Source organism: Gigantopelta aegis, chromosome 10 (assembly GCF_016097555.1).
Source record: "Gigantopelta aegis isolate Gae_Host chromosome 10, Gae_host_genome, whole genome shotgun sequence".
In the NCBI taxonomy this organism is placed as follows: domain Eukaryota; kingdom Metazoa; phylum Mollusca; class Gastropoda; order Neomphalida; family Peltospiridae; genus Gigantopelta; species Gigantopelta aegis.
This window is the reverse complement of record NC_054708.1, coordinates 36,613,201-36,627,446: the sequence shown is the minus strand read 5'-3', so window position 1 is coordinate 36,627,446 and position 14,246 is coordinate 36,613,201. Positions and strand designations below refer to the sequence as shown.

The window sequence follows — 14,246 nt, the reverse complement described above, 5'->3', positions numbered from 1 at the left end:
TTTGTTGTTTGTTCGTTATTTATTTATTTATTTATTTATTTACTTATTTATTTATTTATTATCTAATTATTATTGTTGTTTTAATAAAGTGTATTTACTCCAGTTTCAGGTCCTGATATCTACCTGACAGTCATGTTATAGGTTAAACATAGTGCATAGGTCTAATAATATGGATACGTAATACATGTAGTATATTCATACAACAGTAATATGGGAACGTGGAAAGAACATAGCAGAGAAAATGAATGAATTTACATGTGAATTTCGAAATAAAAAATAGTACATTTATTATTATTATCACTACTACTACTACTATTAATAATAATACTGCTGCTGCTACTACTACTACTACTACTACTACTACTACTACTACTACTACTACTACTACTACTACTACTACTACTACTACTACTACTACTATTATTATTATTATTATTACGGTATTATTTGCGTATGGGGATAATATACTTACATAAATTAATTTAACATGAAATAAAAGGAAAAGAAGAGAGAAATGGTGCTCGGTAAAGTAAGAAATGTTTTGTGTCTGATAAAAAGAAGATGGAAATAGTGCTCGGTAAAGTAAGAAATGTTTTGTGTCTGATAAAAAGAAGAGAGAAATGGTGCTCGGTAAAGTAAGAAATGTTTTGTGTCTGATAAAAAGAAGATGGAAATGGTGCTCGGTAAAGTAAGAAATGTTTTGTGTCTGATAAAAAGAAGAGAGAAATGGTGCTCGGTAAAGTAAGAAATGTTTTGTGTCTGATAAAAAGAAGATGGAAATGGTGCTCGGTAAAGTAAGAAATGTTTTGTGTCTGATAAAAAGAAGATGGAAATGGTGCTCGGTAAAGTAAGAAATGTTTTATGTCTGATAAAAAGAAGACAAAGATTAATGATGTGAGACAACCAGGGAGAAGAAATCCACTTCCTAATAAGCTATTCCTTTACTATATTTTGTCTTGTTAGTATTAAATTTGCTAAATTTAATTCAAATAAATATATCAGGCCAAGGGGTCAATTTTTACTGAATGTTTCATAGCGACAAAAAAACATTTAAATATTTTTTTGTCGATATCAAATTTAATTTTAACATGCTTTTAACGCTATTGATATTTTAAAAAACAATTCCTTATTTTAATACTATAAATATAATATTTGGTGTTTATAATTAACCACTTTAAAAAGTTATTGTTTTTGCTATAATTCACACCAACATAACAATAGTTTTGCTAAAATTGATTTCAGTTCCTGTCTTAGGTCGTATTCATTATTTTACTTCTTTATATAAATTGTTAACTTTGTCAATCTTAAGGAATAAATGTTGTAGTGTTTTTGTAAAAATAGTACGAAAGCTGCAAGCATTGGAATCAATATCATGAATTATTTGAAGAAAACATTTGCTATTTACCAGAATTCTATATTTTACGCTATGGAAAGGGAGAGTCTAAAACATTTCCCATTCCTGTACACCACAGAAAAATCGGCATATTTTAACTGCTTTTGGAATTATTTGAGTATTGTATTGTATACGTTTGCGGCCACTTTAGTTTTTTAACAAAATGGAAAACAATTGTATTTGTAATGACGTAAAGATTTCACCCGTAGAGTTGTTCAGGTTATGTATTAAAGACTTAGTAGCTTGTATTTAGTTATTTAGTTATTATCTCCACACTCCGTCTCGTACTACTTTTGAACAACTATCATATTTAGTCGGGAAATTTCAGGAATACGCATTTGGAAGATACAATTAATTTTTTAATAATAAAATTATTTAAAAAATTCAGAATTAATATTATTCTGTTAATGTGAATTGAAAACGTTATATTTAGTTTTAACTATAAATAACCTGTAACACCACCAAAATAAACCACTAACAACAAAACTTGTGTATTTTTAATAAATATATGTCGTGTCTTACGAAATTTTTAAACTGGATCAGTTTTATGTGATTTGTATATAATTTTTTTTTTTTTTTTTTCTTCTTTTATTTTGGAGTTTTTTTTGTGTTTTTTTTTGACTTGTTTTCGACTGCTATTGAATACTGTTTGTATGACGGGCTATCAATGGATCATGTTCATATCTTCGGTTACCTCGTTCTCTCTGGGTGGGGGTAGGGAGGGGCATATCACCCGAGGAACACCCTGGGAGTCTGACCCTGAGCCCACTGAATTTCAACAATACCCTGATGTAACGGCAAATGCGATCACGTAATTATAGAATATTAAATGAGCTTCCGTTTCGTATCATGTTTATGTTCCGAGTGAAATATGTTTAATTGTCACGAGCTTTAGCGAGTGACAATGACAATTATTTCACGAGGGACGTAAACGTGATAGAAAATTATTGCGAGTTTAATATCCTATTTATTACCCATAATCGATCTTAAATTATATCACTCATCTCGTTTCGTTGACGTTCATGTAAGCTTGTAGTGCACCATTCGATAACGTCATCGTGTGACGTCGAAGTATTACGTCTTACTGGGACGTATCACTTTGATATGTACCAAGCTATTTTTAACCATAATAATAAGACATCTCACATTTAGATGGCGTGGGCACGGAGGCGGCATCTGGCATACGTGACACGTCTTTAGTATACAGACATAGACAGACACACACACTGATGGGTTTCTAAATATAGGCACTCAACTGTGGCCTCAACTGTCACACAGGTTTAATGTTAGCTTTGACTTCAAATAAATAGTCCATAATATTAAATGATTCTCACAGATTCATATAGACTAAACATTTCATTTGTTTTGTTTTTTATTGCTTTACTTTGTTGATTTTTATTTATTTATTTATTATTACATTTTTTTCTCTTTTTGTGTGTGTGTGTGGGGGGGGGGGGGGGGGGGGGGGGGGGGGGGGGGGGTGGAGGTGGGTAAAACCTTTATTGGCATTTCGGAGTTATTATTTTCAATCGTTCTTCTTGCAAACCACCCACCAACTAAAAAATACGTATTAACATTTAGTATCGTTTCATGATATTAGCATCCATGCCCGAATGAAAATCCACTGTAACCGATGTGTTCACAGCGTCTGTTGCAACACACATTTATAATTTATTGTGTTACGGTTTAATGGAATTTACATATTTGGAACTAACGCTACACAAGCAATTATTAAATTAATATCCAGTTTACAACTTAACTAAAATGCGTTTATTTTAAAGGAAGGCCAGATCAAAGTTTTACTCCTTACTCCATAGACACACGAAGTTATTCCACTCCAGATGGCTGCAATAAAATAATACCTCAAACAGAACCATTCCACACATAAACAATTTCCCCAATACTGGTATTGTATTTGTGGAACGTGCTTGGTCGCGTGTCCAGGGGATGCCGGGATACCCTGCACGTGAGCACGAGGAACATCTCGCTGTTCGCGCATGCACGGACAGATGTGGTCCTCAGAATGAGGCTTAGAGAAAACAATTGATTAAAGAAGTAAAACAATACATGAAATATTTCTTTTCTTTTTTTCAACGTGTAGAAATAATGCAGGACAATAGTATGAAGGTAATGTAAAATAGTGTAAAAAAAAAAAATAATAATATAAAACCACTGTATACATAAACGTACCAAAATGGTGACGCACCCCAACATTAAAAAACACAATAGTATGAAAGTAATGTAAAATAGTGTAGTAATAATAATAATAATAATAATAATAATAATATAAAACCACTGTATACATAAACTTAACAAAATGGTGACGCACCCAACATTAAAAACACAATAGTATGAAAGTAATGTAAAATAGCGTAAAATAATAATAATATAAAACCACTGTATACGTAAACTTAACAAAATGATGACGCGCCCAACATTAAAAAAAACCACTTGCAAAAAATAGTATTTACAAAATCAACCCACCTAACAAAATAACAAGATCCAAACGTTTGTCCTTTAATTAGCTGGGACATATAGTCCGACTTATGAAAAAAAGAAAGAAAGGAATGTTTTATTTAACGACGCACTCAACACATTTTATTTACGGTTATATGGCGTCAGACATATGGTTAAGGACCACACATATTTTGAGAGGAAACCCGCTGTCGCCACTACATGGGCTACTCTTCCGATTAGCAGCAAGGGATCTTTTATTTGCGCTTCCCACAGGCAGGATAGCACAAACCATGGTCTTTGTTGAACCAGTTATGGATCACTGGTCGGTGCAAGTGGTTTACACCTACCCATTGAGCCTAGCAGAGCACTCACTCAGGGTTTGGAGTCGGTATCTGGATTAAAAATCCCATGCCTCGACTGGGATCCGAAACCGGTACCTACCAGCCTGTAGACCGATGGCCTGCCACGACGCCACCGAGGCCGGTCCGACTTATGAAAGAGTACAAAATCATATTTCAATAGTAAAACATATAAGCATATTATACATGTACGTAATATATACATTCAAACGGCAATGCTCTAAATCTCAAATTGACGTCTTTGTAAGAATCCATACATAAGAAACGAATTAAGCTACTTCCAAGTTAGGTTTTTATACATAAACAAATTATATTCTAAACAGTTTGTGTCGATTTTGAAAGACAGCCTTAAATAATATATTATCTAAGTTTAATATACTAATAACACAATTATATATATATATATATATATATATATATATATATATATATATATATATATATATATATATATATATATATATATATACGTGTATATATATATATATTACTATTATATATATTTTACTATTTCATCCCACGAGTTGCGAATTCATAATAAAGAAAGTAACGTATTGAAAGGAAACCGTTATATATATATATATATATATATATCGTGAACAAACGTCATTTGCTATAAAAGTGACACCGGAAGTTGACTGTGATGATGTTAACGATGAATGGATTTTTAACTACACCCGGCACGAAAAACATTTGTTTGGTGTCAACCGGAGGTATATGACGATAAATGTGTACACGTAGCAATAAAACACAGTGTAAACAGTTGTGAAAGAGTCGTATTCGTCAATATTATAATCAGCAAAAAATTAAATCTTCAAAAAGACAACACCAAATAATATGGTTAGACAACAGAAACAGTGTTTTGAGTTGCAGGAAACATAAACCAATATTGCACCGAACTATCAACACAAAACCTTAAAAATGTAAGGTGAGTATTTGAAAACATTATCACAGATAGAACTAAAATACAGACGTCAACAAGATTCAGAATACCTATTTGCCATACTCAAAGCAAAACCATCAGAATGTTGCTACCGCACCACGGTAAGGAACAACACTTGCTGAGGTTGGGAATAGTTGAGTTTATCTGGAAAGTACGAATACTTAAACAATACCATATTAACTGTGTTTTTATTTGGGTGAAACAGAAATGTACTTACTTAAAAAAGTCTTCTTTGCAATAAACTTTGTCCCCCTTGGAGAAGCACTTGTCAGCTAGCTGGACGAGGCAGTCGGCGCACTTGAGACAGCGAGAATGCCACGATCTGTCGAGAACCTTCAGTATAAACCTGTCCAGTATGGGCTCGCTGCACCCTGCACACTTAGGTATGGCAGCTGCACAAAACAAAAGAAAGTCATGTCAACTAAAATCTCAATTTAAAAAATCAAAAGCAAAACAACAAACGACAACAACAAACAAAAACATAAAGACAACGATTAACAGTGTCCATTATTTTGGATGTAACCATGAATGTGTATTTCAGTTTCCTACCTCGATCTATGCCTAGAGATTCAAAGTGGCATTGGTGTCCAAACTAAGCTGTATGATAAAATGGATGACTTCAATTTTCCAATAGTGAATTTTCTCGAGCAATATACCTTCTGCTCCAGCTATTGGTGTCTACATATACTTCTAACATACCTTAGGGAATGCTCATTGAATGCAGATTTCAAACAACGCCATATCATTCTGGCACAAAAGTTATGATGTCCAGAATTTCCTGGGGGCATTCAAAACGTTTTATGGTAGACATGTGGAGGCTATATCTACTCAATACGATGCATCACTGACTGAAATGATGGCTGATGCTATTTCATATTTCGAACTTGCGCATGCTTTTTCATCTCTTTGGTAAAACTCTTGTACATTTATTAATTTGTCATCGTTTTAGATGAAGTGACAGACGACATCTGTGGTGGCAGTACTAATGACGGGTGTCACCAGTTTTAGATGAAGTGACAGACGACAGCTGTGGTGGCAGTACTAATGACTAGTGTCACCGATGGGGCAGGACATGCTCAACTTTCGCGAACACTTGATACCATCACTGTTATGACAGTGATTCATGAGTGCACTTATTCTAATGGCTCTGTTCGGTGCTAGTTTTGATTTAGTCAACTAGCCTGGGAGAGGCTGCTCTAGATAGAGATTCATGGAATCATCCACTAGTTTGCCGAATGCCCATTCGCCTCTGCAGTGTACAGAGATACGGCCCTGGCCGTGTCTTACGGTTTTGTCGTTCAGATTTTAACTAGCTATCTCGGTGTATACAGCCAGCGACTGCAGTACATAGCCTTTAATGAACGCAAGAGAAAACGTGCTACTAAAATGGTGAAACATTTCTGTTACACTAAATGTAGTAAAATCTAAATCCTAATATGAAGGAAGAAACCAATGACTTCTTGTGTACATACAAAATACCATCTCAAATCATGCTAGTGTCGTAAATTTGAATTAAATTCTTTTTAATTCTTCTTTTTATTTTATTTTTTTAATTATATTTTTTTGAGGGTTTTTTTTTCGATTAATGCCATGGATTTGTTACATAGTTATTAATTATAAACCACAACCGTCAGTGTCGGCCTATTATTTTATTATTAAATCGGTGGGGGGTGGGGGGGGAGGTAAATTAATTTTAATAGAATCATATTTTGGCACTACTCACAGTAATGCTATTTGTATCAACAGCACAAATTTAATATAGAACTTTATAACACTTGCTTCTTTAACGGGATCCAGTAGCTGTGCGTGTGCTGTACTATTCTAGTCTTTGAAACAAAACATGAACGAGTGTTGTGTATTGCTAATGATGAAACATTGTTCAAATTTGACATTTATTTCATACCCGTTTTCCCGCGAGAGAATTTTTAATTTGGTTCCTAACCGTTCTGCCTGCGTGCCCGCGGTGAGATCAATCATGAAGTAAAGTGAGCATGGACGTCGAACTGTTTTTGTACTTCTACTGGCTGCATCTGTCATTCTGAGAGGCACCAGATGACGAGGGGTTAATGCGGACCACTGCTTGTTCTGTTGCTGCCCATTCAGCCTTGGTCGTTAAAGGCAAATGAGGTTATTCGCATTATCTATTACAATAGCTTTTATGCACACTTCATTAGCTCGCGAGTTTGTTTTGGGTATGGAATCCAATAAACTTCAAAGTTTTCTGAGGTGCTTGGAGGTGTTGAGAGGAACATACAGAAATATATTTGTACAATAAAATATTTCCAAAATACACCACAGAAAATAAAAGCATGTATTGGTATACAAACGTTTTAACGAAAAGTATCAGTAAAATTAAGTTAAATTAAGTGTCGTCCTCAGTGATGCAGTGATTATTAGGTCATCGGCTAGAGCTAGCTTCTTTTGTTACCATTAGCATAGCCAGGATTCTCTCTCTCTCTCTCTCTCTCTCTCTCTCTCTCTCTCTCTCTCTCTCTCTCTCTCTCTCTCTCTCTCTCTCTCTCATTATCTACTAATATTGACTCTCTCTCTCTCATTATCTACTAATATTGACTAACAGGATAATCTGTCAATGGATTTTAGTTACACTTTATTCATTTTTTAAAATAATATCTTTATTATAGTAATATAAGTGTAATACACAATAAAGTGGTTTATGAAAATAATCATAGTCAATGAGCCTTTTTAAAATTATAGTTCTCATTTTTTCTATTATCGTTATATAAATGATATTCCTTGCCAGTTCTACGGACCAACGTTAAAATAAGTAAGTATGGCTGTCAAAACTATGAAAATAAAAATATGTTATTCATCCTTTTGTTTTCATATTATATTCTTTGTTACGCCGAAGTACATACATTTTCAATATAACTGGCAGTTGTACTGTTTTTTATATAGTGCACAAAAATGCATATGTAGTTTTCTGCTAAAATGTATTAGTTGCGGCCACTATTTGACATGATTGAATTCAAAGAGACAGTGTACGTGTCCTCGGTGCTTTGTCTTGTAGGCGCTTCTAACCGAAAACAGGATCTGCCTTTCTCTCCAACCTCTTTCAAAAATTACTGGTCCCTAAAAACATCGTACCGAGAAAGTAGTCCCTTGTCCACGGTGCCGTTTGAAAAACGAGGGGATCGCTGTTCAAGATATGTGGGCCAGTGAAGCGGGAAATTGTCGCTGGGTTCCAGTGACAGACGACGCGGGCTTTATCGTCTGGTGTGTGACGGTAAATGAATTAAGTTCAAGATTTCTTCACTTATTTAATTACACCACCACCGCGCACTGGTGCCACGAGAGTTTCTCCGCATCTCTCCCATCAAAGTAAATTAAATTAGCGCCTTCGTCAAATGCGGTGCAGCCAATTAGGCTAATACTTCGTCCCGGCCGCGCGTAAGAACGGCTCGACGCGCCGTGAGGGGTGGACGAGAAACGTGCTGCTGAAACCAGATAGCGGGTCTGAAGTAACGCCAGCGTGATCAAACCGAGAACACGGACCCCATTCCAGATCAACAAACTCTAGCTAAAAGTCAATAAGAATCACAGCAGACATTGTGCAGAACGAACGCTGATCCCCGGCTGAAACCCACTCTATTTCTACTAATCTGAGCAGCCCTCGTCAAAATCCACATGAGTGTTTCAAAAATAGTGATTTCTTTTATAAATCACATAGCACGGCGTTTTCCAACCGGATCATGATCAGAAGTAAGAGTTTAACGTGCTTCAGTTCAATGTTGATCCAAACACGCCTGTCGTGAAGCGAGACCGTGTGGCCAGGACAGCATTATGTTCAACTGGTCTGCTAGCACGTTTATAATAAACCACAACAGCCACAAATAAGGGGTGCCAGACATCACATTTTAACATACATTTGTATTTCACATAAATATTTATCTTTTGGTATACCTAGTAATTTGAAACTATACTTCAGTGGCCGAACGATGGATAAACAAGGGAGGCATTTAATATGTTGAGGCCCCTAGTCCCAGGCACGGATGAAGCAAGTAGACATTGTGTGGGGGGGTTGACTGAAATTGAGGGCGTAAAGCAAAGTTTCTAGGGGGTTTGGGGATATGCTCTTCCGCAAATTTTGAAAACTAGATGTCCTGAAAGTAAAATTCATATCTGCCTTAAGATTTACTAGCAATAATATTTTTAATTCGTGCCTGTGTCCTGAACGATATCTGGGGGTACAGTATCTAGTAGAGGGGGCACAGTCTCTAGTGGGAGCACATGACTCCGCCCCCTCTCCCTAGGTCCCTAAGAGCCTGATGTATCATAATTGTACTTACTCAAATATGCAATACGATGTAATACAGTGCTGGATAGTGTTGTGCAGAATAGGGCAGGATCTTATGCGCCAATACTGTGGTCCATTAACCAAATAGCACACACATCCAATAATGAAAGTAATCAATAGTTGAGAGAAAATAATATCTACACACATATATTATCAAAATAGATTTCATGATCCGGTTACTCAACACCGTTGACCATTTACCTGTGTTTGCATAGTTTGGAAGTTCAGTTGTCGTACATACTATTTCTAGTTACAGAACGAAGGAAACAAGTAGGACTAACGCGTCATGTGGACCGTACATACCGTCAGGATCTGAGAACAGCTTCCTCCCTAACAATTAATGAAGATGAGAATAGTTAAAACGCCATTAATGTTTATTCATGTTGAGGATATGAGTCTGAGTGTAGCGTGTTTATTACCTGCCCGAGGATACCTTCTATAGCACACACTCCGATCACGGCGATTTATTTCATTCAACATATGGCGGGAAATGCACTCGGGGAAACAATACGTTCTGCATGGACAATAGCGTTATGGGCAGCTAAAACGCTATACGAGGCTTTATGAGCTTTTTAACATCCACACCGTCTGTTTCAGTTTGAAAACCGCTTTTTTTCCAAATCATTAAAGTTGTGAAGATCGACACAATTATTATAAAATCAGAAATACAAGACTAACAACAGAACTAAAGTCGAGCAGAGGGTCAAGATATGACATGACATGTCAGAGTAGATGTTGGCATTATTTAACTGTCTTGGACAGACAGCCCAGACAGATAAGGTGTGTGCTCAGGACAGCGTACTTGAACCTTAATTGGATATAAGCACGAACGTAAGTTGAAATGGAATGAATTTCCATTATTTTACAACAAAGAGCGATTGTGTTTTGTTTATTGTTTATATTATGAACATAACAGCACAATTACAGCTGGCATTAATTGACAGTTTAGTCAACAATCAAATACTAGTAATACCATTATAGCTATTCAACCGCCACAACTGGAATGCATTTGAATACACTGACAAGATGTTGTGCCGTTCCTACTAGACTACACCAGTACATTGCTGTACCATCAGAACACACCACTACAGATAATTGTACCACCACCACCACACTCTAGACTACAACAGTGTATTGCTGTTCTATCAGAACTGAAATTCTCCACTACAGATCACTGTACCACCACCACAACTGACAAAATCAACTGTACTATTTAACTGAATAAACGATAGACGAAGCACTTTTTAAAAGTGCAGTTTCTATCCTGACATCCCTTTCCAAAAAAACACACACACACACACACACTGAAAACATCGATCTGTGTATGTCTGCCCATTCGACATCAAAGGAAACAGACTTCGGCGAATACAAAAACTTTAATAAATACTGGGTTATTATATTAAATACCAGTCTTTTTTATTATGTCCAATACCAGTCTCTTTTTTCTGTTTCATACATACAAGAAAAGTTATATTTTATTTCAGCAATAAAAACATTTTTTTTTTTTTTTATCGTGTCGGCAATACCCGCCTGAAAAAAAATAACTTATTCGGCGCCAAATATGTCACGAGATCAGAACGGTCGTTCTGTCTTTTGTGCCCATTCACTGTCGTCTGATATTTTGTCATTATTTGTAGATTTAATTTGTAACTGTTTATTTTTACTTTCTGTCATTTGTTTATTCAGTAATTCTTAATAAAAGATTATAAACTTTTTATATTAGGGATATGACCGTTTATACCCCCTGTTTACACCCCCCCCCCCCCCCCCCCCCCCCCCACCCCCCCACCCCACCCCCCACCCCACCACCCCACCCCCACCCGGGAATTGTGTTTAGCATTACAACTTGGGTGCCAAATAATATTTACGCCGCCTTTATAAAAACGAAACTACTTTTATCAGCCAGCGATATCAAAGCCATCGATTCGATTGAACAAAATAGAAAATAAAAAGTTCAGAACAGTGTTATTCTACATATGGGGATCCTATTAAAAAAACAACAAAAACATATATCTGAGATAACTTGAAATTTTTGTTAAAATATAATATTAACACTAATCGATTCACCAAAATGAATGCCTGTGAATGACAGACTGACATTATTTCCGGTTCAATTACTTAAAATACATCGTACCAATCTTTTTTGTACCAGATATTGAGGGGCTAACTAAGGGGTAGGCCATCCATAGTCAACTAACACGCAACGATATACGGTAACAAAGCTTTCAAATGTCTTTAGTGGAATTGTTTTCTGATTTACTTGGAAGGACGAGGGAGGATTGGGGGGGGGGGGGGGGGTCGGAGTCGCTCAGCTGCCCACCTTTAATTTTCACCCAACGAGAACACTGCCGGGTTTTAACAGAATGCTGACATAATAAACATAAAATAATAATAATAATAATATAAATTAAATAAAAATAATTAAAGATATATAAAATAATAATATAATAATTTTAATTTGAACATAAAAAAACATGATTGAAGGCAAACACTTAAATGTTTTCAACCCACTACTCCACTTATTTTGGCTTGATTTGTGTTATACTCATGCTAAAAATGTAAGCGCCTTAAAAAAAATCCCGGGGAAAGGCCTGTTACTGTTAACTATTAATATATACACAGTAATTTCGTGAGCCCAGATCAAAGGCAGGCCTTGACCTGAGGTTTTTTCCAGTGGTAGCCCACCGTTATAAAATCTAGTAGCCACTAGTAAAAACTGGTAGCCCATAACTTGAAAAAACAAAAGAGAAAAAAAAAATCATTTATTTTTATTTAAACATGTGTTTTAGGGTGGTTGTTTTTAAAATTATGAGCAATAATACTGTGAAATATATATGTCGGAAATGGACAAAACAAACTATTTTTAAGGATGGCCTCAAAGGTGGGGTAAATATAGTATGAATTATTTTTTTAAAATCAAACAACCACCACCAAAAACCCGACCTATCGTACCTACAGTATCTTGTTTGGTACGATTCTAATTCTTTTCTTTATTCTTTATTCACTCAGACCATATACATAGTACATGAGGTAATATAATAATATAATATTTACCAAGTGAGCAAGTTACAAACATATACAGATAACATTTGGAGAACAAAGTATAATAAATAAATAATATAGTAAATACATGTACTCATGTTCACTTCTAGATCACATTCTTGTTAAACCGTGTTTAATGTAATCACATAGTTTTATTAATACATGTTTACTCTGCTTATTAAAAAGTATATTCGGTTTTGTTAACATTTGGTTGTATATAATAATAATTAGATAAATATAGTACTCTAATATCATTTAGTGCTTTACATTCAAATAAGAAGTGAAATTCTTCACCAATACAACCACTATTACATATATTACATAATCTTTCTTCCTTTGGTAAATGAGTCCATCTTCCTATTTCAACGGGTAGTCTGTGGTTAGTAAGTATAAATCTAGTAAATACAATTCTTCGTTTCAAAGGTAGTATGTCTAGATATGGGTCATATGAAATCGGTAGCTAAAACACTCCGGGCTACCGTTAAGGTCGAGCCCTGAAAGTGCTTTCAACTTACTTAACACCTGTTGTGTCTGAACTAAACTGAACTTTATTTACACTCAGGCCGTAGTCTACGGCATATGAAGCATACATATATATAATTGTAACAAGATGGTGGGTGTACATAAATGTACATAAATACAAAGATACACAAAAAAGAAAGAAATGTTTTATTTAACGACGCACTCAACACATTTTATCTACGGTTATATGGCGTCAGACATATGGTCAAGGACCACACAGATTTTGAGAGAAAACCCGCTGTCGCCACTACATGGGCTACTCTTCCGATTAGCAGCAAGGGATCTTTTATGTGCGCTTCCCACAGGCAGGATAGTACAAACCATGGCCTTTGTTGAACCAGTTATGGATCACTGGTCGGTGCAAGTGGTTTACATTTACCCATTGAGCCTTGCGGAGCACTCACTCGGGGTTTAGAGTCGGTATCTGGATTAAAAATCCCATGCCTCGACTGGGATCTGAACCCAGTACCTACCAGCCTGTAGACCGATGGCCTACCACGACGCCACCGAGGCCGGTCCTACACAAAAAGATACACAGAATATCAGGCAGAGGATTTGAAAGTACATGTATCCATAATTACACTACAAAATATAGAACGTTTTCCAAGGATACCAGCTTTCATAGAGATGAATAATTTATAAAATTTATATATTTGGTTTAAGACTGACAGATATATAGTAAGTAACGATTTTTTTCCTTCTTGTTAATGAAACTCATCTCCGATATCGTAATTATTACACAATGGACATATTCTGTTTTGTAGTGGTACATTTTCCCATCTGCCCGTTTCAATTGGAAGATTGTGGTTTGATAATCTAAAACGTAATAATGGACACCGGTGTTTTCTCTCTATCATTGTGAGGTATGTCTCAAATTCAACAGTATTTTTAAATAATTTATAATTTGAAGCTTTGGATGAGTTATTAATATAAGTATACCGTGATTGTAAGTATTGGTCAGTAACTTTTGTATTAATATATGTTTTCAAGATGGAAGCACTAGTAATATCATTGCACTGTGATAACACTATATATGTGTAGCCAATGTCATATTTAACATACATATTCCATTTGTGATATTAAAATGTTATTTTTGATATCATTTAGTAATAATGTGTAACGTCCAAGTTCTCCATATACTATATACAATGGTGTACATTTTCTCACAGGTAATAACATTTTAATAAACTGGTTACATGATGTTTCAGTTAATGA

General features: G+C 35.3%; 1 protein-coding gene across 2 annotated transcripts in view; it reads right to left on the bottom strand.

The window, feature by feature from the left end:
• LOC121384353 (LIM/homeobox protein Lhx3-like) overlaps nt 1-14,246 on the bottom strand; it is a 44,401-nt gene that overhangs the window by 15,231 nt on the left and 14,924 nt on the right. For both annotated transcript variants that reach the window (XM_041514713.1, XM_041514714.1), the window contains exon 2: nt 5,370-5,544. In XM_041514713.1, the coding sequence (XP_041370647.1) occupies nt 5,370-5,544 (175 nt within the window). The remainder of the gene's footprint in view (nt 1-5,369; nt 5,545-14,246) is intronic.